The sequence below is a fragment of the Chrysoperla carnea genome, chromosome 5 (genome assembly GCF_905475395.1).
Source record: "Chrysoperla carnea chromosome 5, inChrCarn1.1, whole genome shotgun sequence".
NCBI lineage: Eukaryota > Metazoa > Arthropoda > Insecta > Neuroptera > Chrysopidae > Chrysoperla > Chrysoperla carnea.
In genome coordinates this window covers 56,462,013-56,486,175 of record NC_058341.1, presented here as the reverse complement: position 1 = coordinate 56,486,175, position 24,163 = coordinate 56,462,013, and the positions used below count along the sequence as shown (strand labels likewise).

Here is a 24,163-nt window from a genome sequence, read left to right as displayed (position 1 = left end):
CTGAATTATCACAAAATAATTTAAAATTCATCACGAATATCTTCAGTAGTTTTTGCTTAGTAAATATTTATAGGCTACAAATTTTTAGATTTTCTTTACATAACACTCACTTCTAAAAATATACAAGGTGGCATCCCAATTGTAACTTAACTGCTAAATTAGTTTTTTTACAAAAACTGTCAGGTTACGTTTGGGACATCTATATTTGATTATTTTAGTAATTTTCAATTTTTTTTTTCTGTTTTAGAATGAAAATTATCCTTTCTGGATAAAACGTCCAGAATATACATACCCTGGAGGATATTTTGGTTATCCAGTCTTGAACTACGTAAGTTATTTATATAAGTACATTATTTTCTATTTCTATTCACGTTCTCCATTATTAATTATAATCCATCAACCAAGGAAAATTTTGTTTGGCATAGTTGTAAAAGTCAGGAAAAAATTAATTTTATGCAAAATTTCATCAGGATTTCGGAAAAAATATTTATGCTTCGATCAGACACAACTCTATTTTTTTCAATTTATAAAAAAGTGGACTTTTTTATTCAGATTTTCGCTTATAATTCCGCTTCTAGACATCATAGAGCGCTCGATTTTTTTTTTAAAATTATTTTTGTGCTTTTGATGATATTATGCATTATTCTATACAATCCAGTAATCCGAAGTGAGATTGTACTGTAATTTTTTTTAATTTTTAAAATATAGAATTCGTATGAATTTCGAGACAAATTAAATTGTCCTAAAAAAATTTTAACTCTATAAATAATTGTTTGAATTGATTTTTTAAATAAATTCATTAGAAAAAAATTAGTTATTATTTTGCAACGGAACCAGGCTCATTTTGATTGGCATTCAAAGAACTATCATTTATCATAGTTTCATTATGGTCGATAAAGTTTATTTTATTGTACAGGAGTCTTAAATTTGGAGTGAAAAAAAAAATTATTTTTGCAATTTTTTACAATTTAATTGTTATTAACAATCAAATGTCGCTTAAATTTTATGTTGTAGCTTTTTGCATAACGAACAATTTGAGCTTTATTTGAATACTCCACGATCTCTAGAAGTGGAGCTTCAAGCGAAAATTTGAATAAATATATTCACTTTTCGGTAATCTTTAGTCGCGTTACGCACATGCGTCAAATATTTCGCGTGTTATTATTCTTTAACTTTGTGAATCGTAACCTCTGCATAATTTTATATAAATTTATGTTTTAAAGTATTAGCTAATTAAAAGTATTTTGATTACGTGATTATTGAATGATGCTTGAGAGTGAAAATATTAGAGCAGAAAAATAATCTAAATAATTAGATTAATTTTAACAAATTTCACCATATCTATATCATGAGTTTCTTTAATTTACTGAGTAAGACTAATATTGAACTAACGAAAGTACACGAACAGGTCCGAGAATTTACAAAGTTAATATTTTTTGTTTACACCTTTACTCTCGTGATGAGAGAAAAATTTCTGAAGGACTTTACATTTTTAAAAACTGTTGAAAGGTTGAACAAAATCTGAAAAATTCATAATTCGGAAATAGATAAAATTATTTGAAGATAAAAAAAGTATCAACCTCATATACCATTTGAAAAATAAAAATTATTTATGTTATAAATCAAGCGTGAGAAAAATGCTCATAACGCGAGTGCTGACGCGTTAAATAAACAAATGAAGCCGATGTCTGATCGAAGCAAAACTAATAACTTTTTTCCAGATTTGTTCAGCTTTGTGTGAAAAAATTTAGTTATATGAGTCCGGGATAACAGATTATTAGCTCATTGAATGGGAACATAAATATTAAAAATCTGTAATAAATTGAAATTATTTTTTTAGTTCAATGGAGTTTACCATTTTAAATATCCGATCAGCGAACTTCAAGCGGCCATTCCAAGTGGAGAGGGTGTGGAAGTTGAAATGATCGCTACTGTGGGTGATCGATTTTTGGATGAAATAATCGAAGGTTACTCCATGTCACGTATTGTGAATTCATCTATTAAAATCGCATTTTTGGGAGGTAGTCCTCAAGTTGTTAAACCTACAATGCCATTTGACGTATTCATAGTGGCATCTTTCCATGATGGATCTCCCCTTCAACCGGAACGTCTAGGCTTAAGTCGAATGGAATTACAAATTAATGTGGATATGCGTGAAGGAGGTCGCCGTCCCGTTGAACCTGAGGAATTACCTATGTCTTCACTTAAGCCAGGAGTATGGAGACATAAAATTGATTTACGTTCCAAGCTTGGTTTAGAAGAAAGCGATCGAGCCAATGAAATGCTAAACACAGTTTCCTCAGTTCGTGTATCAGCGTTCTTTAAAGACAGTATGGGTCAACGGGCAACCGCTGATCTCTTACTTTTAACACATTATTCGCCGAGTAATCATCAAATTAAGGTATCCACTTCGACAGAAGATGCCAAAGTTGGAGAATATATTATATTCCACGTACAAAGTAATTTCTGGATCGAAAATTTCGATTATATTATTATGTCGAAAGGTATTGTTTTATTAACAAGTCAAGAAAATATGCAAGAATATATTCGAACGTTTGCTGTAACGTTAAGTGCAGAAATGGCACCAGTGGCTACAATTGTGGTTTGGCATGTAGGAAAATATGGTGAAGTTGTGGCTGATAGTTTAACATTCCCCGTTAATGGAATTTCGCGAAATAACGTAAGTTCAACTAGATTAAATGATTTTGGAAGCTATTTTAGGGAAACTTAAATTAATTCAAATATTGATTTGTGTTTCAATTTTAGTTCACCGTATTTATCAACAATAAAAAAGCTCGTACAGGTGAAAAAGTAGAAGTAGCAATTTACGGCGAACCTGGAGCATATGTTGGATTATCCGGTATTGACGATTCATTCTACTCCATGCAAGCTGGTAACGAATTAACATATGCCAAAGTCATCACTAAAATGGCATCGTTTGACGAAGCAACCAACGGTACTCATAAACATACCTGGCATTTCCATCAAGGTCGTCCCGATGAGCTAGTATATTTCCCATCGTCTACATATGGTATAGACGCAAATCGAACTTTCGAGTACGCCGGTTTAGTTGTATTTAGTGATGTCTTAGTACCGCGCCGACACGAGACTTGTAATATATCACAAGGTCTGGCGGAATGTTTAAGTGGGCGATGTTATCGTGTCGAAAAACGTTGTGATTTTATCCCAGATTGTGATGATGGTACTGATGAAACGAATTGTCAGTATAATAACGGCACAGATTTGTTAAATTTCCGAAAATATCGATTTAATCGTATACAACGGCAATACGAGAATGTTTGGTTATGGAAAGATATTAATATTGGGCCACATGGGCGGTATTTATTTAATTTGGATGTTCCAAGACGTCCCGTGCAATGGATGATTTCAGCATTTGGTATGAGTCCATCATTAGGATTTGGAATGTTACAACAAGCTATTGAGGTAAGCATTAAAAACCGATATATCAATATCTTTAGTAGATTTCAAAATTACCTAATAATTCGAATACTAAAATTCGAAAGATACTAACAATATATTTGTTTACAGTACACTGGAGTCCTGCCATTTTTCATCAACGTAGAAATGCCAGAAAATTCCCGGCAAGGTGAACAAATTGGTATTCGTGTGGCTGTCTTTAACTACATGACAGCCGATGTGGAAGCCACTGTAGTTTTAAATGGCTCACCTGATTATAAATTCGTCCACGTTGAATTAAACGGTATAGTTAGTTCATATAAACCACGTACTTCATTTGGAGAACATCAATTCTTTATCTACATCAAAGCTCAAGATGCAACTATTGTCTACGTTCCAATTGTTCCAACTCGCCTTGGAGATATTTACGTCACGATTCATGCGTCAACTTTAATTGGACGTGATAAAGTTACTAAGAAACTTCATGTAACGGTAAGTTTTAAATACGACGCGTTGAAAAATAGCACCCAAATTTAATGAAACATTCGTTTGAAATTTACAAAATTAAAGCTAATTATCATTCATATTTTCTAGGCTGATGGATTACCTCAACATCGTCACCAAGCAATTCTTCTTGATTTAAGTAATCGTGCGTATGCGTTCCAATATATGCACGTAAATGTCACCGAAACGCCAATTATTCCATACGAAATGGATCGTTACTATGTATTCGGTTCGAATCATGCTCGAATCTCTATTGTTGGGGATGTTGTCGGTCCAATATTTCCTACAATGCCAGTAAATGCAACCTCGTTAATTCATTTACCCATGGATTCTGGAGAACAAAATATGTACAGCTTCGCTGCGGTTATGTACACAACTTTATATATGCGTTTAATTAATCAACGGAATCGCACATTGGAGAAACAATCGTTCCATTATATGAATATTGGATACCAGCGTCAATTATCGTTTATGAATCCAGATGGATCGTTTAGTTTCTTCCGTACAGATTGGAATCAATCCTCACCAAGTGTATGGTTAACTGCATACTGTGTAAGAATTTTCCAATCGGCAACATTTTATGAATGGGAAAATTTCATTTATATTGATCCAAATGTAATTGAAAAAGCTGTTAATTGGATATTACGGCATCAAGGTGAGGAAGGAGCTTTTTACGAAGTCACCTGGTTACCTGATCGTAAAATGAATCACACATTGAATTGGGGCGAAACGGATTTGATTAAACATCGAAACATTTCATTAACGGCGCATGTTTTAATAACACTGGATGCGGTGAAAGATGTAACGGGTGAGCTAGGAGCAAAAATTTCCCTAGCTCAATCAAAAGCAATTGCATGGTTGGAACGAAATATGAAATTACTAGAACAATTTGGGGAGCCTTATGAAGTTGCGATTGTTGCTTATGCTCTTATGTTAGCCAAGGCTCCAAACGCTGAACATGCATTTGGAATATTGGCACGGCATCAGAGAAAACAAGGAGAATTGACTTATTGGGGACGAGAAGAAGTACCACAAATTCCCTATAAATTGGAAAATCAAAAACCATTCTTGCTTCCGCGTCTGCCATATAAATACGATGCTGAAAATATTGAAACAACCGCTTACGCTCTTTTAACTTATGTTGGTCGACAAGAAATGTTTATCGATCCAATTGTAAAATGGTTAAATGCTCAGAGATTAACCGACGGTGGTTGGGCATCAACCCAAGATTCAGGTGTTGCATTTAAGGCGTTAATCGATTATACGGTACACTCTCGATTGCGAGAAGTTTCATCGTTACAAATTACAATTGAAGCCACTTCACTTCCAGGCCAAACAAAGACGCTTTATGTTACCGATAAAAATATGGCAGTTTTACAATCTGTGGATATTCCTGAAGCGTGGGGTACAGTGAAAGTCCAAGCCAAAGGTGCTGGATACGCAATTTTACAAATGTCTGTTCAATATAATGTGGATTTAGAGCGATTCCAGACACTACCACCGGTACAGGCTTTCGACTTACAAGTTAAACCACACTTTTATGGTAGAAATCAGTCTCATATAAATTATCTCACTTGTCAAAGGTAATTTTTCACAAATTTTAAGTCTTTGAAGTTTTCTTTTTTAACTCAATTTTTATTTTTTAGATGGACGAATTTAAATGAATCTATACGTTCTGGAATGGCTATTTTAGATGTTGCTATTCCCACAGGATATATTATACAACAACAAGATTTGGATGCATATGTTTTAACACGTAAAGTACGCAATTTACAACGTGCAAGATTCCAAGAATCCAAAGTTTTATTCTATTTTGATTATGTAAGTATGTTGCAAATTTTGATTAACGTCATCGTCGCGACGAAACAGATTATAGCCGTTGTGGCCAGGTATATTTTACCCATGTACAGTATTGTACACTGAATCAATCTTATATGATTATTTTTGTATATTTTCATCAAGAATTGAAAAAAATACACTGTATATAGTGTTACGTGGCCACTGGCCTTTTATCTTCATAGACGTGAGACGTGTAAACTCCACCCTACTAATACGTAAAACTGTGAAAAGGGTTATACAATTCATCAATAAACAATAAAAACAATAAACACGTTTATATAAATGTTATGTGGCCATTGTGGCCAGGTATAACTTAGCCGCGTGCTCTTCACAGACAACAATAGAATATTACAACTATTGCAAATACCGCGCTTATTTTAATACCCTCGGGTATTAAATACCCGGCAACAATGAAGCAGGATTAAAAATTTCACTGTGTAATTTGATTTTAATTTTGTTTTTAGTTGGATAATGAACAAACTTGTATTAATTTTACGGTTGAACGATGGTATCCAGTTGCGAATATGTCCAGATTTTTACCAATTCGCGTTTACGATTATTATGCACCAGGTATGTGTTAAATTTGCTACTTTTTTAACTTTTAAAAATTCTATGATCGTATGAGTGACCTCTGTACTTTTAGAGAGGTCAATTACTTCCTCCCGTATGAATACCTGCTTTGATGAATAAACAAATTTATCTTTTGTTTTTAATTTCAGAACGTTTCAACGAAACAATATTCGATGCAATACCAACATATCTATTAAATATTTGTGAAGTTTGTGGGAGCAGTCAATGTCCATATTGTCCAATTTACAACATGGCAACTTCATCAGTATCAATATCAATTATATCAACATTTATTGTTGTACTATTTCATATTGTTCGACATTTCAAAACTCAGCATAACGGTGCTTTACTCTAGTTTTATTCAAATTCATTTCAAAGATCGAAAAAACATTTTAAAAATCAAATTTTTGAATCTCATTTTATCTCTCGGCTGATATTATTACGTGTTTTTGTTACGTTTTCTTAATTTGTTTGTGTAGTAAATTTTTTTGTTCAGTATATACATGAAAATGAGTAAATTATTCGAAAATGCTACATGTAACTGCCAAAAAATATGAAACTTTTTTGTATTAATGTAAATCGGCAATCAAATTTCCCTGAAATTAAAAAAAAATTTTTTTATACCTAAATTACGTCAAAATTTTATAATAGCGGAAAGGGCATTGTTTGAGTTGTAATTGAAAATTGAAGTTTAAGAGCTTTAGATCGTTTTCGAAAAATTACAGCTACTTCTCTATACAGCGTGTTCTGTAATGATAGTAATATAGAGGTAGCACTAAATATTACAGTAATATAGAGAATCCTCTTGTCCATAGAAGATTTGTACTGTCCCTTGTAGTAGGGGAGTCCACGATGCTAAATGTGTAGTAACTCGAGCGTCGCTGAGGTCTCTTGGTTTTTTTTGAAGCTTAATGATTATCAGAAAAAAAAACGTCCTATAAAGTTTTCCAATTTAAGGGTAGATGAAGAACTTACAGGCCTTAAAAAACAGACACATAGAGTAACTCGAGCGCGTCAAATATTGAAACTGTAACACTCCCACGTTTCTCCCATAACGGAAATACGGTTTTGACAGTGGAGGGGGTGGCCGTGTGTAAGGGTTAAACAATAAAATATCTTGAGCGCATCGCGCATCAAACTTTCATAGGGGGCGTTAGATGGACCGCAACATAGCTCCCATACAAAATACTGATAATTTAGACGTAACGCAAGTGAATTTTTGAAAATGCAAAAAAAAAAATCGACTTGTGTAATAACTTGAGCGAGTCAAATTTTTTAACTGGAGGTTCAGCTTGATGATCTAACCATGCTGTATTTCAATTTGACAAAAATCTTAAATACACAGATACTTTAAAATATACGCTCTATTAATATTGTCTTGCGTTTGCGAATTATGTGACTGCGGTTTGCGAAAGTCGTCAAATTATATGTTTTTCGTATCCCTTGAATTTTCCCCTTCAAAATAAAAAAAAAAAAAAATATGACCTATATATAAGCCTTCAATTTCCTTGCGTCACGCTTAAATCGTCAAATTATTGAAATGTATTAAAACTAACTTAACATGTAATTAATTCACCGTATCTTAATCTGATGCGCTCGATTTAATTAACCTATCGAAATCAAACGCTTGAATTATTCCTCAAATCCCCACTTGGGCTCTCCTACTCTAGGCTACCGACAAAATTTTTTTTTTTTTTTTATCACTAAATTAAAAATCTTAGCGCGATTTTTCTGCTTAAAATTTTATTCTCTCTATCATATTATCCGAAGCCATCATATCGGCCTTTAAATAGAAAAATATTATTATTATTATAAACATTTAACTCTTATTTTCATGTAAATACTGAATCTTAAAAATTAGTAACAAAATTTAGATTGTTAAGTCGAACGTAAATCTTATGTACAAATCCAAGATTTTAGATTTTAAGCAAACTTTTTATTGTTACAAAATGTGTATTTTTTAAATAGTTATTTTTCGAATTAGATCATTTCGAAGAGTCAAAGTTTTGCAGAGAAGGCCTTTTTTTTAAGTAAATTTAAAAAAGAAACATTAGTTAGCTCTTCTACTAATTAAAATAATTATATTCATCATCAATTAGAAAATTCGTCGAATCCCGATTTTTTAATATTACTCTTCCAATTTATCGTTGCGTAAATTGTTGTTTTGTTTTTGGATCGATATGTGATGATGTTCTTAGGACATTCTGTACCTAATAAAATAATTTTGGTCTATGATTATGATGATATCTATGAAAGAAACAAAGATATATATTTAAATAATTATATTTTAAATAAATTATATTTTAATGTTATTTAAATCGTGAAAAAAATGATAAAATTTTTGAGCATTTAGGACTTTCGAACACTAGGAATCTTAACTGCTATAACCAAATTTACCAACCAGTTTCATCTGCCGATTGCCTGCATTATGCAAAAAACGTATTGCGAATTTATCTATAGTCGCATCGATGGGAGGTCTAGTTTTTAAATACAATACCATTTGAAATATTTATAGTGGCATCTTTCTAACGCCTAGACTTAAGTCGAATGGAATTACAAATTAATGTTGATATGTGTGAAGGAAGTCGTCGTCCCGTGGAACCTGAGAAATTACCTGCGTAATTTCCTCATGCAAGGAGTTTGGAGACATAAAATTGATTTACGTTCCAAGCTTGGGCTAGAAAAAAGCGAAGCGATCGAGCCACTGAAATGCTAAACTCAGTTTCCTCAGTTAGTGTATCAGCGCTCTTAAGACGGTATGGGCCAGCGAGCAACCGCGGATTTCTTACTTTTAACACATTATTCGCCGGGTAATCATCAAATTAAGATATCCACTTCGACAGAAGATGCCAAAGTTGGGGAATCGATTACATTCCCCAACTTTGGTTGTGATGACAATGGATTATAATGAACCGATTTGGCTACGACAGTGAAGCTTTCTAGTATACGAAAGCCCTTATATTGCTCACTTAGTCTCAATAAGAAACCGTCCACATTTTTGATAATGACATAAGTCATTATTGCAAGAAAAATTTATCTTAATTTTTTTTTTTAAATAATTATATATATTTAATTAATTTTTAGTTTATTTTCGAAGAATAATTGCTGAATTTTTAATTTTTTCTAAAGGTTTTTTATTAATATTATTAAGCAGCAGAATTGTCAATTTTCAAAATTAAATCGTTTTTAGAGTTCCGCCATCCCATAAAAAAAACGGAATGGTCCGTTTGTATGGCGGTCATTATTTTCTCCGAATCTAAATTAATAAGTTGTGAGAAACACCATTCATGCAAAATAAGGTAAATAAGGAAAAACATGAGATTTTTCCCAGATATTTGATATCTAGCCTAAATACAACATCTGGTGAGGATAGCATTTAAAACTCTTTCAGAACAAATTTTACTGTTTTTAATTTTAAAAAAACGTTATCAGCTTCTGAAAAATTGAATATCTGCGATAATTCTTCATGCAATGATTTAAAAAAAGTAAAAAAATGGCAGTTTTTGTACAATAAGTTTTACATTTCCTCAAAAATAATTTACCTTTAGAAATAATTTTATCATTTATGAATAAATTTTGATGTTTAAAATCCACAAAAACAATTTTTTTATACAATTTTTGATAAAGTTTTTCGTTTTGTACACATAAAGTGGAATTTAAGCATCATAATTTTTATGCAAGGAGTTTTTCCCCCTAAAAATTTTATTACTTAACACTTGTATATAGTTCTTCTTGTCTCTCATTTATCTATTTCTGTCTCTGATTTTTTTTTGTACTTTAAAAAGAAATATATTTGATTTTAATATAAATTTGTAGAGAAATTTTTTATCTCATATGAAAATTCCTCGTTTTATAACCCTATTTTGTCTTTTTCCTATTTTCTTCCTTTATTTTGTATTACTACAGGTTTTTCAGTTGTCAATTCATTCTCTGTGAGGCTGTTATATCAAAAACCGTAATTCATAATGGATTTTAATCAGTGGAATCCGTGACGCAATTATTACGATTTTCTTAAGGGACAATATGTAAAAAAAAAATTTGTTTTCTATTTTAATAGAAGTCAGTTATTAAGGTAATTTTGACCGAAAAATTAGGAAAAATGAATGTATTTCGAAAACCATAATTAGAATCGGATTTTAACTATTAGTATCGTTATCGTCAGGTTGAGATTAACCTAAATCGATGTTTTCGTAAATATTGGAGACAAATATTTTTTATAGAATTTTTACGATTTAGTTAAAGGTTTAAATACTAACCTTAAGGTAGTTCCTCCGCGACCGTCCAGTCAAAAAGTTTTGGACTAATACTATCATTCAGTGCAGTAACTGTGCTATGACTATTATACATATACCATATATTATTTTCAGAAGACTGTAGTTCTTCACTACTGTTTCTAGTATACATATAAGCACACACACTATGACATATGCCTTTAACATTAGTCTTCATATCTTTTCCACAAAAATCATCGCTAAAACGAGTTATTTATTTAAGTTTTTTATCGAAACTATATGGTAAATAATTTTTATTTTTATTTATATATTTTCTAAATATAGTATTCTACATTATATTAGTTTTTCATAGAGATGGTGGACGTCATTCATTGGTAAATAAATATAATATTTGTAAATTTGTGTATTTTTATACACTTCTCCCATGTACACGTACAAATTGCGTCACTTTTAATTGCTAATATCTCATGTATGGCATGGTAAATCATCTTCTAATTTTAACAGCAAGTGTATTATGAATTAAATATTTTATATTCTGAGTTTTGAGAAATTCTTGGAATATCACTTTCGTGTAGGTACTACCTTAAGGGGTTATATAGGGTGGACCATTTTAATCTATTATGGCTAATAGCTCGTTTTGTAATTAACCAATCAAAAATAACTTTAACAAAAGTTGTGAAGTTTGATGGGTGACATCATGTTGGACCTAGTATATCGTAAAAGGTAAATGATAGCATAACACTTTAAATTAGGAAGTTGATCCTCATTAAAATACTAACATTTTTAAATTAAAACATTTTTTCGAAAATCGTTAGCCATCGTAGGAAATGCGACTTAAAATTATGTTATTATTGCATTTAATCGAAAGGAAACGCTTGTAGATACGCTTTAAGTTTATCGATAATTGTAGGTCTAAGTCATGGACACAGGCGATAAATTAAAATGGTGAATTCTGTATACTATTTTTTGGAAAAAATGTTCAAACAAACAAAAATCAAAATCGATTCATCCGTTTATGAGCTGCGATGCCACAAACAAATCGTTCTGAATTGATTTTGTGACATCCCAGCTAATAAACGGATGAACCGATTTCGATTTATGCTGTTCTTTGAAAGCTAATTTGATCGAGAGTGTTATAAAGTATGTTCCAATTGCGAGTTAAGGCTTTTATACCCGAAAAAAACGGCGATGATATTCAAACGGCCGAGTAGATGCCACATATGAATCGATCAGACCTGATTTTATGTCAAGGGTTTCTTTAAATTTTTAATTTGATATTAATCCCAAATAGTAAGAGTAATAGTTTGCCTTGGAAAAATTTAATACGTTTTTTCTTAAATGTGGGCCTGAAAAATATCGAGTAGCCTTTTAAAATCGGGAAAATGGGTTTTTATAGGAAATATAATAAATTATATAAAAACAATGAACAAATTTGTATTAATACCTACAAATAAATATTATTTCATAAAAATAATGCCTAAAAGTTACCACCAAGTCAACTTTTTTTGGCATCATCATATTCTTCTATATAATCTTTATCTTGGTGATTATCTTCGATAATGTCATCATTTTCGTATGACAAAAGTTGTTCGCGTAGATATTCTTTATCGGGACTATAATTTTTATCACGTTCCTTTTTTGCTTTCATTTTCATAATCTGCCGTTGCTGTAAAAATTTTTCAAACGCTTGCTTTTGTGCTCTCATACTTGGATATGTAAAACTATGAGCTATATTTTGATCCGACTTATTTATTTCGGTCAATTCGACATTTGTAGCGGGATTTTTCCGATGTAATGCTTTAGATTTTTTAATTTGCCGCTTTACCTAAGACGAAATATTGTTAAATACTATTCCAGAATTAAAAAGAAATGTTTAACTTACTCTAGCCATCATTTCAGAGTGATTTAATCCAAAAATATCATGTCTCATTGGAGGTAATGGTTCTTCTTCGATTTCATCTTTCGTTTCATCTTCAACAATTTTGATTTGTTCCTAAAAACGGAAGGAAAAACGAATTAAAAGTAATAATCATACTTAGAATGAAATTTTTCATACTTTGACATCCTCCGACAATTTGCTATTCAACATAAACTCAGATTTCATTCGATAACTTGGATCTACGGGAACATAATCGTCTCCAAAATCAGCATTTACTAATCGAGCATCAACTTCAACTAATTTGGCATACACTTTATCTAAAATAAAACGAATTTAAAAAAGAAAAAAAAGAAAAGAGAAAACGGTTTGTTATTGATGAAACTACCTTTAACGAAATGTATTTTTGGAACTACACCCATAACTCGAAGTTGAGATAATTCATGCCGCAATGATCCGGCATGTTTATTTAATGTTTCTTGTAATTTATCATCATCTTCAGAGCCTTTTGCTACCCAAAAAACATTTACACCTTGAAAATCTGGTGTGGTCTGAACACGTGATATTTCTAATCCTTTCCCGATAAATTCGTTTGAATATTCACCGGTAGCCATTAGATCGGTGATATTTTTCATAAATAATTTATTTAAAACGGCAATTCGTTTTGCATTTACAGATTTTTTGCCCTCGAAAGCACCTTTTGCTAAATTGGCAGCAGTAGGTAGTAGCGGAGTATTATTATCGAACATATTATACTTTTTTCTAAAAGATTTCAAACAGATAAAGTTAGATAAAGAAACTTTTCCCAGGAACAATTCAAGGTATTCAAATTAGATTATTGCCAAGCAAATTTTTTTATATTTACTTTTTTGCCGATGATCCATACATTAATTTTTTCAAAACCCTATTTTCCTTTTTATAATTCGCTTGTAAATTATTTGAAAATGAAAAATTCTTAGTTGTGATTAAAATAAATTGCTGAATTTTCACTAAACCATTATGAAAATTCATTATTTTAGGGTTCGTGTACAAATTTCAAAAATAAAATTGACATTTCGATGAAGGCGACATCTCGTGTTCATTTTCCAAAAATAAAGGAAAAATGTGAACTTATTCGCGATCGCAAGATACGGTGGCGCCGCGCAGCGAGGATTAGTGAAACTATTATAGAGGATTTTGAGTTTTGACAGCTACATAAGTGCTGAATGTTTTTGTTGTTGAGATGGAAATTATCAAAAATGAAAAACGTTGTGGTGTTCCCCAGTGTGGGAAAACAAGATCTACAGGCGTCAGTTGTCGCACAATGTCGCAAAAACATGCTTGCACTTGCTTCCCGCGCCCGCTTTGCAAGAACAATAGCATTCGATTTTTTTGTTGTCATTGGCTACAAACACTTTGATTTAGATCTCATGAGGTTTCTCGGTGATGTTCGACGTTTGCAAACATGAAGATTTGATTAATAAACAATTATTTTGCTTCGATTGGATACCACAGAAAAACAAGTTTTTGGAACGAGAAAGCGCCTCTCCTTCCAACAACGGCCTTACTGATCCACCAAGTAGATAAAATATATCACCAATATTAATATCCAGGGCTTTCTCCATGTTAAAAAAACAAATAAACAAAAAAAAATGCAAAAATTTATTTTGACAACTTGAACGAAAATCCTCTATATCGGCCATATTGCATTCACACCAGAGCCATCTCTAGGTAATTTCGTTCGCCAATTACGCATTGGCGCGAAGCCTTTGATCTTAAATCTAAAGGCTCTTCTATATAAGAAATGTTAATAAACACAAAATATAATTGATTCTTTAAAGATATCCAACACGTGGCTTCTACTAAAATCGGTTCTCTATACGAATACCTTAACCCCACATGTGAAAAATTTTAAAACTAATTGTCTATAATTTAATTGGTAATACTAAAACCGCATCGTATCAAATAACCAATTTAAAAAGCATAATACGTAGTGTATACTTTTTTAAGAAGGTTTTAAATTAATAATAATTAATTAAAGTTTGAAAGAGATAAGATAATAAACAAACACTTTTATAAGTCATAATAAATTAATTTAAAATTTGTATAAAAAGATATTCAAACGGAAATGGAGATAAAATAGTTTATCGAATGCACCCATTTTTACTTGACGTATGGAACAACCTAATTGCGCGCTTAAGTTTAGTTACAATATAATCCGCCATAATAATAGCTGTTTTCGCGACGAAAATATTAATTTCTTTATTAAATTTTCCAAATAATTCCTAAAAATACAAAATAATATTGCATAAATTAACTGTATTGATAATTTAATATAAAAATATTCATGTAAATTTGTGAAATACAATTGAGAATCGTAAAAATAATTTTGGCGCGAAATTATCAGTAATCTGGTGACGCGACAAAAGATTATCATAGTTCCCGCCCGATCCTTATATTTTAAGAGTTTTTTCATTTGTGTGTATCGTGTTTTTGCGTTATGGTGTTGTTGTGATTTTCAAATAAATAACTTTATGTGATTTTGTTCCAATAATACTTTAAATTTAAAATGGGTTTATTGGAAACAGATACAGAAAATGATGTTTTACGTAAACATCAAGAATTATGTAGAAATTTAAATTTAGATTCAGATTCAGCAAATCAAGCTTGGGATAGTTATGAATCTATTCGACAAAATTATACACTTGAAGTAAATTTACTTTGTGCTTTGATTTCGAATCCAGTAATTAAATGGTTTTCGTTTTTTAGGGAGATCAACTTCATTGGTTAGGATGTGCTTTGTATGTGGCCTGTCGAAAAGTGTCAAAGTGTTTACCTACTGTAGGAGGTCAATCAGAAACGGTTGTCCAAGGAAATGGCGTGAATTTAACTCGTCTTCTACGTTTGTGCAATTTAAGGTAAATTTTCACATCTGCGAATAACATATTATTGTGAATTGCTTTTCAATCTGAATCTGCTTTTCTGGCAGATTCGTTTACAATCGAACTGCATACAGCCCCGAATGGCTACCACATAAATAATAATTTTATTGACGATTTCAATTCTAAATCTCTTTAACTGTTTAAAGATTAGATTCTAAATCGCTTTAAAATTTTTCCTTCACGGTTGAAAATGTAATTGAGAATTTTTTCTCATAGTTTGAATGAATTACATACTAATATTTGTTTTCCTCCTTAGCTTAATACAATTTTTCGACAAAAGTAAAAAATGGGTAAACATGGCAAACATGCCTGTAGAATTTAGTAATGAAATTGAGAGATTAGAAAGAAATTTTGAAGTTTCAACCGTGATATTCGAACAATACCAATTGATATTCTATGATATGTTTGTGAATACTTCCGATGATACGACCCGACCGCAGAGATCCCGTAAACCAAGGTAAGTAATCAAAAATTATTGCACCACGTAAATTTAATATATTTTAAATCATGTTGTTTCCTAGGAGTGCACCATGTACCTCAAGTAAAGTGTTCGAATTTTGTTGGACGCTATTTATTTACGTCAAAGGTGAAAATCCTGAAATTAGTGCCGATTTAGTAAATAGCTTACACTATTTATTAGCATGCTGTGATTTAATGTTCGGAAATGCTGTTGTTTCTGATCGTAGAGATCTTCTACAAGCGAATTTCCCAGGTAATTATCCTTAAATTGTTGAAATAATTATACTGTGTTAATCTTGCATTTTTGAATGAGCCAAAATTAATTGTGAAAAGATAAACAATGCTGACCTACATCAAATTTAGCCTTAATATTTTTGTATGTGTAGGTCTTCCATCAGATTGGACCTCCTCTGAGTATACACCGCCGATAGAACCACCATGTGTAATGGATGCGTTATGCAAACGACACGATGCACATGTTTTGGATGCTAAAGTGATAAAAAATTATTCATGGAAACAGCACATGAAAACATTAATTGGTAAAAAAGTATTACGAGCAGATCCTACAACTTTCACAGGACTTTTAGATCAAGAAGTATTCGATATTAATTTAAAATCGATCAACAAAGAATATGAAGCTTATGTTTTGAATAAAGGCGATTTTGATGAGCGGATCTTTTTAGGTAAGTTTAGAAATCCGGGTTCTTATTTTGATAAAAATTTATATATTTCATATGTTTTTCATTTGAAATTATTTTGGGAAAATTAAATTTTTTTGTATATTCCTTTGTTAATTTTGCCAGATTTAACTGATCAATTTGGGTCTAATACGGTATACAAAGCTGTATGGAAATAGTCATTTAACCTAAACAGTTTAAAAAAAATTGCGTAAATTACGACTAAATAAAATTTTGAGAATTTAAAAGTAGATAATTTCAATACAAAATTAATTCATATGGGTGTAATTTCACACGCTTGTTGGAATAACATCCAGAAACAAATTTAAAAAAAAACCGCCAAAAATTTAAAATCTTGCAATTTTTTGTGCAACTGATTTGGTATTTTTATGAATTGGAATAATTTTAATTGCACGATCAAAAAATATCAGAAATTCCTTTTTAAAAACGTTGAAAAAAAACATCTGCCACTTGAAATTCTCCAAAAATCAGCTGATCTGTAAATAAAAAAGACAGCTGATTCTGTCATAGATAAAAAGGGCAGCAAGCAAATCGTGTTTGTTTTTATCAAAAAAAAATTCGTTATATAAAACAGCTGTTAACACAAAAGCATTTTTTTCTGTATTTAGCTTAAATAATAATAATGAAATTATAGTTTGTAAAAAATAATAATGATGCTACAAAACTTCTGTTTATTATATTATACTTTGTAAAGTATAAAAATGCTGTTACGCCAAAGCTTGTGGGTTTTAAAATTTAATTTCAATTACTTAAAACAAGTTTATAAAAAGTTGGTTTATTACTTGGAATGATGGTTTTACTTATATTTTTGGCAAAAAATATCTACAGATAACTTATTTTTAAATTTTTAATAATGTTAAAATTCGTACAGATCCTAGGCTTATAAGTAAACATTGGTCAAATTACACTTTTGTTAAATTGAAAAGACTTAATCTTTCGATATTTTTAGTCAAAAAGTAGATGATTTTGCCTACTTATTAAAATTTTAATTTTGAAATCACTATCGCATGCGTCTTCCTTATAAATAATTTCCATGAAAGTTATATGATTATAAATGGACTTGTATAGCATAATTTAAAGGTGGCTGCATAAAAAATTTCCAAAATTTTCTTTATCCTTATAGTCCTTCAAAACTCTTTAAGCCGGTAAAATTTAGTTTTATGCAGCATATTACAAAATTTAGCCCCAAAACAAAAATCGGCTTTCTTTAGGTTTAAGTTTTTTTTGTTTTGTTTTTATAATTTTTTAAAATATTCTGGGGTGGTTACAGCCGAATGTCGACGTATACGCGTACTCAGAAAACAATACACCCGTCCAGCACTTCAAGAACTAAAACAAGGTAACATTCACACATCCTTTTTACCCATTTTGACTAAGGGGCTAAAAAAATAGGGTTAATTTTTTTTTTGTTGGGTTTATTTAAGAACAATGCTATACAAGTTACCATTATTTATTGGTTGCTTGTCGCATGCGCTCACACAATAAACAAATAAACAAACAAACACACATACAATAGTTTCGTACAAATTTTCATTTTTAGAAGTTGATGCGAATGTTCATATTGGATCACCAGCTAGACTTATTGGAACTGGTACTGAATCTGCTGAACAGATTAATACAAAGAAAAATAAGGAGGAAAATTTGGTTAGTTTTCACTTGAGTTCTTCTAGTAAGAGCTAGGTCAACGTGTATGATTTTTAAAATTGGTACATCATGCATTAACTCCTTATTTGACAAAATGGTCGTTGACTTAACTCTCACAACAAGAACGCGTCTTTCAAAAAATAAAAATGAAACTCAAAATTGTTTTGTTTTTTAGGTAAAACAACATTTAGTACCGAATACGCCATATACAGGACGGTGCTATTTACGCGGTAGACGTGAAAATCCAGCGGGAGCTACTCTAGTAACAACTGCTACTTGCAGTGTTTCACATTTACGTACTTTATTAGCTGGAAGAACTCCAAACCCATCACCAGAATTGTTAGCAATATTCAAGTAAGTTACAATCACTTAAAGATAGAATTTCTCTAGTTTAATGTCTAATATTCGCCGAAGCGTAATTTTTTTTAAATTATACGATCCGTTCAAGTTTTCGGTGTTCCGGCAAACTTGAATATACAGTGTGTTCACAGTTATTTTGTTGATACTAAAAATTTTACCTGTTTGACTACGTACGAAATGCGAGACGGGATCTGAAAGATAATATCGAATTGCATCATATTTTCTAAAAATTTCAAGTTTGTATACCTTGCGATACGCGCGTACGGTTACAAATTACAGATTTAAATAGATTATTAATTTTAAAATATGTCTTTTACAAAACAATTTTTATCTACATACAAAATTGCCAAGCTGGTTCTTAGATTAACGTGTGATCTCGATAAACAGCTTAAGTTTACTCAGAGTGGTATCCTGATAGGCATCAGCCTGATAGGCTAGCGGAATATCGTTCCGCTAGCCACACGAGAAAATATGCATTTTTAACAAGATGGTGCAAACAATGCGATGATTGTTAGAGAACAGTTATATCGAATGTTTCCAAACCGATGGAATGGTACCAATGTACTTATTCCGTTGTCCGTTAGATCACTAGATTTGACCCCATTCAATTTTTTTATGGAGGTACTAAAAAAATATTGTGTATTAGGATCCACCAGTTGATATCCAGAATTTACAAAACAAAATTCAGATGGCATGTAATAATTTGACTAAACCTCAAATAAGAGTTGCACATCCAGAGTGTTTTTGAGACGTTTAGAGAGATGTTTGGAACACTAAGGCAAAAATTTTGAGAAATGTATTAAATAATTTTTTATATTCGTAATTAAAAATTTTAATGTTTAACTTTATCAATTCTGTATTTAAATAAAAATTTTCTTATACAAAACATGTTCTAAAGTTACTAATCTATTCAAAAATGTAAAAAAGTAATAGGAGTGCCATTTAAAAAATGGTAAGTTGTATCCTGTACGCGGTACAACACGTCAAACAGCTGAACTTTTATGTGTTATCAAAAATTGTATTTTGATAGAAAATCTCTCCATTATTTTCAAAAAAAATATTGATATTATTATAGGGAAATGTAAAATATACATTTATATTATTAAACCTAATAATTAACGTAAATTATATTATTAAACCCTTCAATTTGGTTTATTCCAGGAAATGTGACAATAATGTAAAAGATGAAATTGAAACAAAATTAAATGAATATGGCGAAATGTTTTGTTCCAAATATACTACAAATTCAAATGAAAATTCCAATAATTCTCGAGTTGATTTTACAAGTCAACGTTTAGAATTAGCTAGAACTTTATTTTATAAATTATTAGAAGATATTATTACTGACGAAACACGAAAGAAACCCGATTGTAATTGTAAAGTAAGGATCAATATAAAAAAATTGATTTTTGATTATGGAATATTAATTTGAATTTTTTATTTTTTAGGTATTATTAAGTCGAGATATATTTCACCATTGTTTGTTCGCGGTATCACTAGAAATTGTTATATTTTCATATAATTCGCAACGAAAATTCCCATGGGTATTAGAAGCTTTAAATTTAGAGCCATATTATTTTTATAAAATTATTGAACCAATTGTTAGCATTAAAGATCATTTGTCACGTGATTTGGTTAAACATTTAAATTTGGTAAGTTAATTTTATCGTTGTAAAATCAATCTATAGATAATTTTTTGTTGATCTACAGTCTTTCCTGGGCCATGTCCTTAGCATTTCTGTTTTATGAAACCAGGAATGCTTACCATACATATTACATTAGAGAAAAAGGAATCTATAGAGTTGAAGTATCATCTTCAAAAATTAATCAATCAAATCAACCAAAAGCAGTGTTGATTTACTGATTGTTGTCCTGCAAAACTTTGCCTGTTGTATGCATTTGCGAAATCGTAATGATTAACGAAATTGTGATTTAAATTTTTTTTGACAAAAATAGAAAGATCATATATAGGTTTTATAATAAAACTGTTTTTATTTTTTCAGGATAATTTTAACTTTACAGTCAGTTTTAAAAGTTTTTTTCAATAGGTAAACGAAAACGCCCGACAAAGAAAAAATTCGTAAAAGATCGTGTAATTAACATTATTACGCCACAACGATGTTTTACGAACATTTTTTTGTGTCGGTCGTTTTCGTTTCTCTTTTGAAAAGTTCTTCTAAAACTTTAAAATTATCACAAAAAATAAAAACAGTTTTGTTATAAAACTTATATATGAGCTTTCCGTTTTTGTAAAAAAAAATTTTGGTTCAAAATTCCAATTGTCGCAACTCCTACCTTGATTTAACACATTTAGAATTTTAGCAAGAAAATTTAAAAATTATAATTATTTTTAAATAAAATTTGTCTTATTTAGATTGAAGAACAAGTTTTACAATCAATGGCGTGGAAAAATAACAGTCCTGTATGGCAAGCAATTGAAGATGCAGCGTCTAGAACTGACGATGGTTTACCCGTACCAACTTGTGGAGATTGTACAATACCACCTGTTTCATCAGTGAATAATCCTTTAAATAATCGTACGCAATTAATAACACAACAGGCAGAACAAAATGAAAATCAAAATCAGCGTCAAGTCATTGTTCAAGCGTCAGATAAAAGTAATGGAAATATTGTTTCACCGAGTAAGTGTGAAATCGCCTTACTCTTTAATTTTTTTAAATAATAATTCTCTGAGAATACTTCTGAGAATACTTAATTGCCAATGTTTGTTACCTTGAACTTTTTATGGAGTGTTTTTCTTTTTTAGACGAAAATCCTTTGTTTTTTAAAAAATTGAATCAGATTCTAAAATAAACTAGAACTAATTTTACAGTAGAACTTTTGATTTTCAATTTTTAATAAGTATAAATTTTCAGATACTCAATTACCTTCGGCTTCTGAGCGATTTCAATCTCCCGTGACTTACATGGGTAAAAAACGAGATTCCGTTGGACCGACAACTCCAGTTTCAACTACACCTAGAACCATTAAACCAGGTCAATCTTTATTACAAAACCAACCGAAAATGTATATATCAATTGGAGGAGATACCCAACGATTAATTCCCGTTGTAATCCAATCTAAAATTCCACCTCAACAAGCTACAAGTACTCCACAAAATACAGATCAGAAAACAGAATTACAACCAGTTGTGGAACAGCGTAAACCTAAACGTAATGATTCGTTAGCTTTATTTTTCAGAAAGGTAAGATGGAATAATAACTTAAAAAGTGAAGTGTGTTTAAAAACAAATGTTTTTTTGAATTTTTTAGTTTTATAATTTAGCGTGTGTTCGAATGACTGCATTATGTAACCATTTAAATTTAACGAATCAAGAATTACGTTTAAAAATTTGGACCTGTTTCGAGTATTCAATTGTTCATCACATCGATTTAATGAAAGATCGTCATTTAGATCAAATTTTAATGTGCGCTGTTTATGTTGTTTGCAAGGTAATGTAAAAAAAAGAATTTTTTTTTAGTACCAGTTATTCTTAGTTGCGTAATACGTAAAAAGTACAAAATATTCAATTTTGAAAACTTGGATTTTTAGGTTGCTGGAACTGAACGAACATTTACAGAAGTAATGCGATGCTATCGCCTTCAACCGCAAGCATCTAGTTACGTGTATCGTAGCGTCCTTTTACAAAAACGTCCAATTGATACATCAAATAACACAACACAACAAAATACAAATCAACAAAATCAGCCACATGAGCCATCTGCTGGACAAATAGCTCCATTAACACCAAATCAATTATCTGGTACAGGGACATCGTTTGCACATGAAGATCGTGGCGATTTAATTAAATTTTATAATACAATTTATATACAAAAAATACAGAATTTTGCTATGAGATTCTCTATGGTAAGTTCATTTAAAAGTGTGCTCCATATTAGATATTAATCGTTATTTATATTTAATTTTACAGCAATCCAATTTATTATTGTCACCGTTGCCAACAAAAACTTTAACAGCCACACCCACACGCCGAGTGGCGGATACTGTATTTGTACGTTCATTAGCGAAAAATACATTAAATCAATCACCAAGTGGTGAACCTCTAGTCTACTGTTTTAGCAGAAGTCCTGCAAAGGTAAGAAATTTTATTTCACACTACTCATATTCTGCGTGCCTGTCAGCATACACGGTCATTGACAAATACACCTCTTAATCGAAAAATAAAACCGAAAAAAAACACAGTCTGACCTAGGAATCGAATCCGCGCCAGCAGCTTTTACAGGCAGTCATATTCATGCGAACTATAGTTTTTACGCCTATAAAGTAGGACAGAAGAACCCTACTTCCGGCAACCACATTTTTTAATTTAACATTTATTAAGTGAAAACAAACAATTGACTGAGTTAATTGTTGAAATACCATGTATAGACACGTAAATAAAAAATATATTCATTTTTAAATAGCCACACACACTTAACTGATATTCCCATATTAATACATACTACAAAATTTGCACCTAATTAGCGCCCTCGCAAGTAAACAGTGATGTTTACGGAAAAATGTTTCAAAGAAACGTTGCTTATTTGTTTACAAGGAACATTTTTTACATTTAAACTTTTGTTCTATCTCTAACGGTTTACAAGATGAGTCCTACGGATCCAAGACCCAATGGACGTTGCTCATTTGCCAATTCTAATTGTGTACATAAAACGTTCAATGACGGAGCTTTGCTGTTCACGAATTTTTTTTAATACTATTTTCACTTGTTTTTCTATTTTTTACAGGATTTACGAGCAATAAATGAAATGATAAATTATAGTAAATTGAGCAGAAAACGTTTATTAGGTGATAATGATGGTATTGAAGATAATCATGTGAATGTTATTGGTGGTCCATCGCCACCAAAACAAGCTGGTGCTATACAACGGAAAATACACGGATTATTTAATGATCGACTTGTGCAAGCTAAATCTAAAGAATAAACTCTAAAATTATAATAATAACCAAACAATTTTTATTTATGACAAATTATGTAATCTCAAAATTATTTTTTATTAATTATTACATAACTCGAATTAATTAACACATTCACATATTAATTTAACTACTTATTCAAAATGGCGATACCATGGAAATGGAAATTCTTTATGGTGGTGTACAAGGTTATTAAAATGAAATAATGCTTCTCTCTCTTTTCAACTGGAAAGTTATTTTACTTTCAAAAACATATTAAATAGTTTCAATTTAAATTTCAATAACTATGTCTCAACTCGAAGTCAACAAGAATTCATCCTTATATGTTAAATAGTATTCGAGATTATACAAACTTAAATTTATAAAGCTGTGTAGAAAAATTTTATACTGACCACTTAAAGTAGAGTTTAAAATTATCAACATTTCATAATCCTTAAAAACAGAAAGATTAAAAAAAATAAATCTAAGTTTGCGGTTTTATTATTATGTAAAGGTCGGATTATATGCAGTAAAAAATCTTTCATCTATTTAAAAAAAATGACGGGGATTTAAAAAGATACATAATAGGCCTGAAGTCGATTTCAATGTATCTTTCATTAAAATTTGAAAATGTGCAAGGATAAGGTCTGATAAAAATCGGATTGATAAACACTAAAGATATAAACAATTTTATTCATCCTTTTCTTGCTAAATAACTTTTGATATGTA

The 24,163-nt window shown here is 30.7% G+C and overlaps 3 protein-coding genes across 5 annotated transcripts in view; 2 read left to right on the top strand and 1 right to left on the bottom strand.

Moving 5' to 3' along the window:
* The window catches only part of LOC123301015 (CD109 antigen), an 83,697-nt gene extending 76,279 nt beyond the window's left edge, over positions 1 to 7,418 (top strand). Inside the window, exons 5-12 of the mRNA XM_044883728.1 lie at positions 248 to 328; positions 1,841 to 2,680; positions 2,767 to 3,444; positions 3,550 to 3,909; positions 4,012 to 5,504; positions 5,568 to 5,742; positions 6,225 to 6,330; positions 6,480 to 7,418. Of these exons, the coding sequence (XP_044739663.1) occupies positions 248 to 328; positions 1,841 to 2,680; positions 2,767 to 3,444; positions 3,550 to 3,909; positions 4,012 to 5,504; positions 5,568 to 5,742; positions 6,225 to 6,330; positions 6,480 to 6,685 (3,939 nt within the window). The 3' untranslated portion in view covers positions 6,686 to 7,418. The remainder of the gene's footprint in view (positions 1 to 247; positions 329 to 1,840; positions 2,681 to 2,766; positions 3,445 to 3,549; positions 3,910 to 4,011; positions 5,505 to 5,567; positions 5,743 to 6,224; positions 6,331 to 6,479) is intronic.
* A 4,639-nt stretch (positions 7,419 to 12,057) lies between these two features.
* On the bottom strand, positions 12,058 to 13,479 carry LOC123301014. The gene is made up of 5 exons (XM_044883726.1): positions 13,304 to 13,479; positions 12,827 to 13,200; positions 12,619 to 12,758; positions 12,445 to 12,555; positions 12,058 to 12,387 (listed from the first exon to the last, which is right to left on the bottom strand). Exons 1-5 carry the CDS (start codon positions 13,447 to 13,449, stop codon positions 12,058 to 12,060), a joined length of 1,101 nt encoding a protein of 366 aa, XP_044739661.1. The 5' UTR covers positions 13,450 to 13,479.
* A 1,303-nt stretch (positions 13,480 to 14,782) lies between these two features.
* LOC123299551 (retinoblastoma-like protein 1) lies at positions 14,783 to 23,675 on the top strand. Of its 3 annotated transcripts, none has more exons than XM_044881774.1 (16): positions 14,783 to 15,127; positions 15,187 to 15,335; positions 15,616 to 15,816; positions 15,881 to 16,071; positions 16,205 to 16,501; positions 17,787 to 17,855; positions 18,057 to 18,160; positions 18,336 to 18,514; positions 19,682 to 19,901; positions 19,969 to 20,172; positions 20,895 to 21,138; positions 21,397 to 21,725; positions 21,793 to 21,972; positions 22,073 to 22,387; positions 22,452 to 22,616; positions 23,266 to 23,675. In XM_044881774.1, exons 1-16 carry the CDS (start codon positions 14,987 to 14,989, stop codon positions 23,461 to 23,463), a joined length of 3,186 nt encoding a protein of 1,061 aa, XP_044737709.1. In that variant the 5' UTR covers positions 14,783 to 14,986; the 3' UTR covers positions 23,464 to 23,675. The 3 variants fall into 3 exon arrangements, with proteins under 3 accessions (XP_044737709.1, XP_044737708.1, XP_044737710.1); XM_044881773.1 differs by having other exon boundaries at positions 14,786 to 15,127; positions 20,895 to 21,162; XM_044881775.1 differs by lacking the exon at positions 17,787 to 17,855 and having other exon boundaries at positions 14,786 to 15,127; positions 20,895 to 21,162.
* Positions 23,676 to 24,163: the final 488 nt, after the last annotated feature.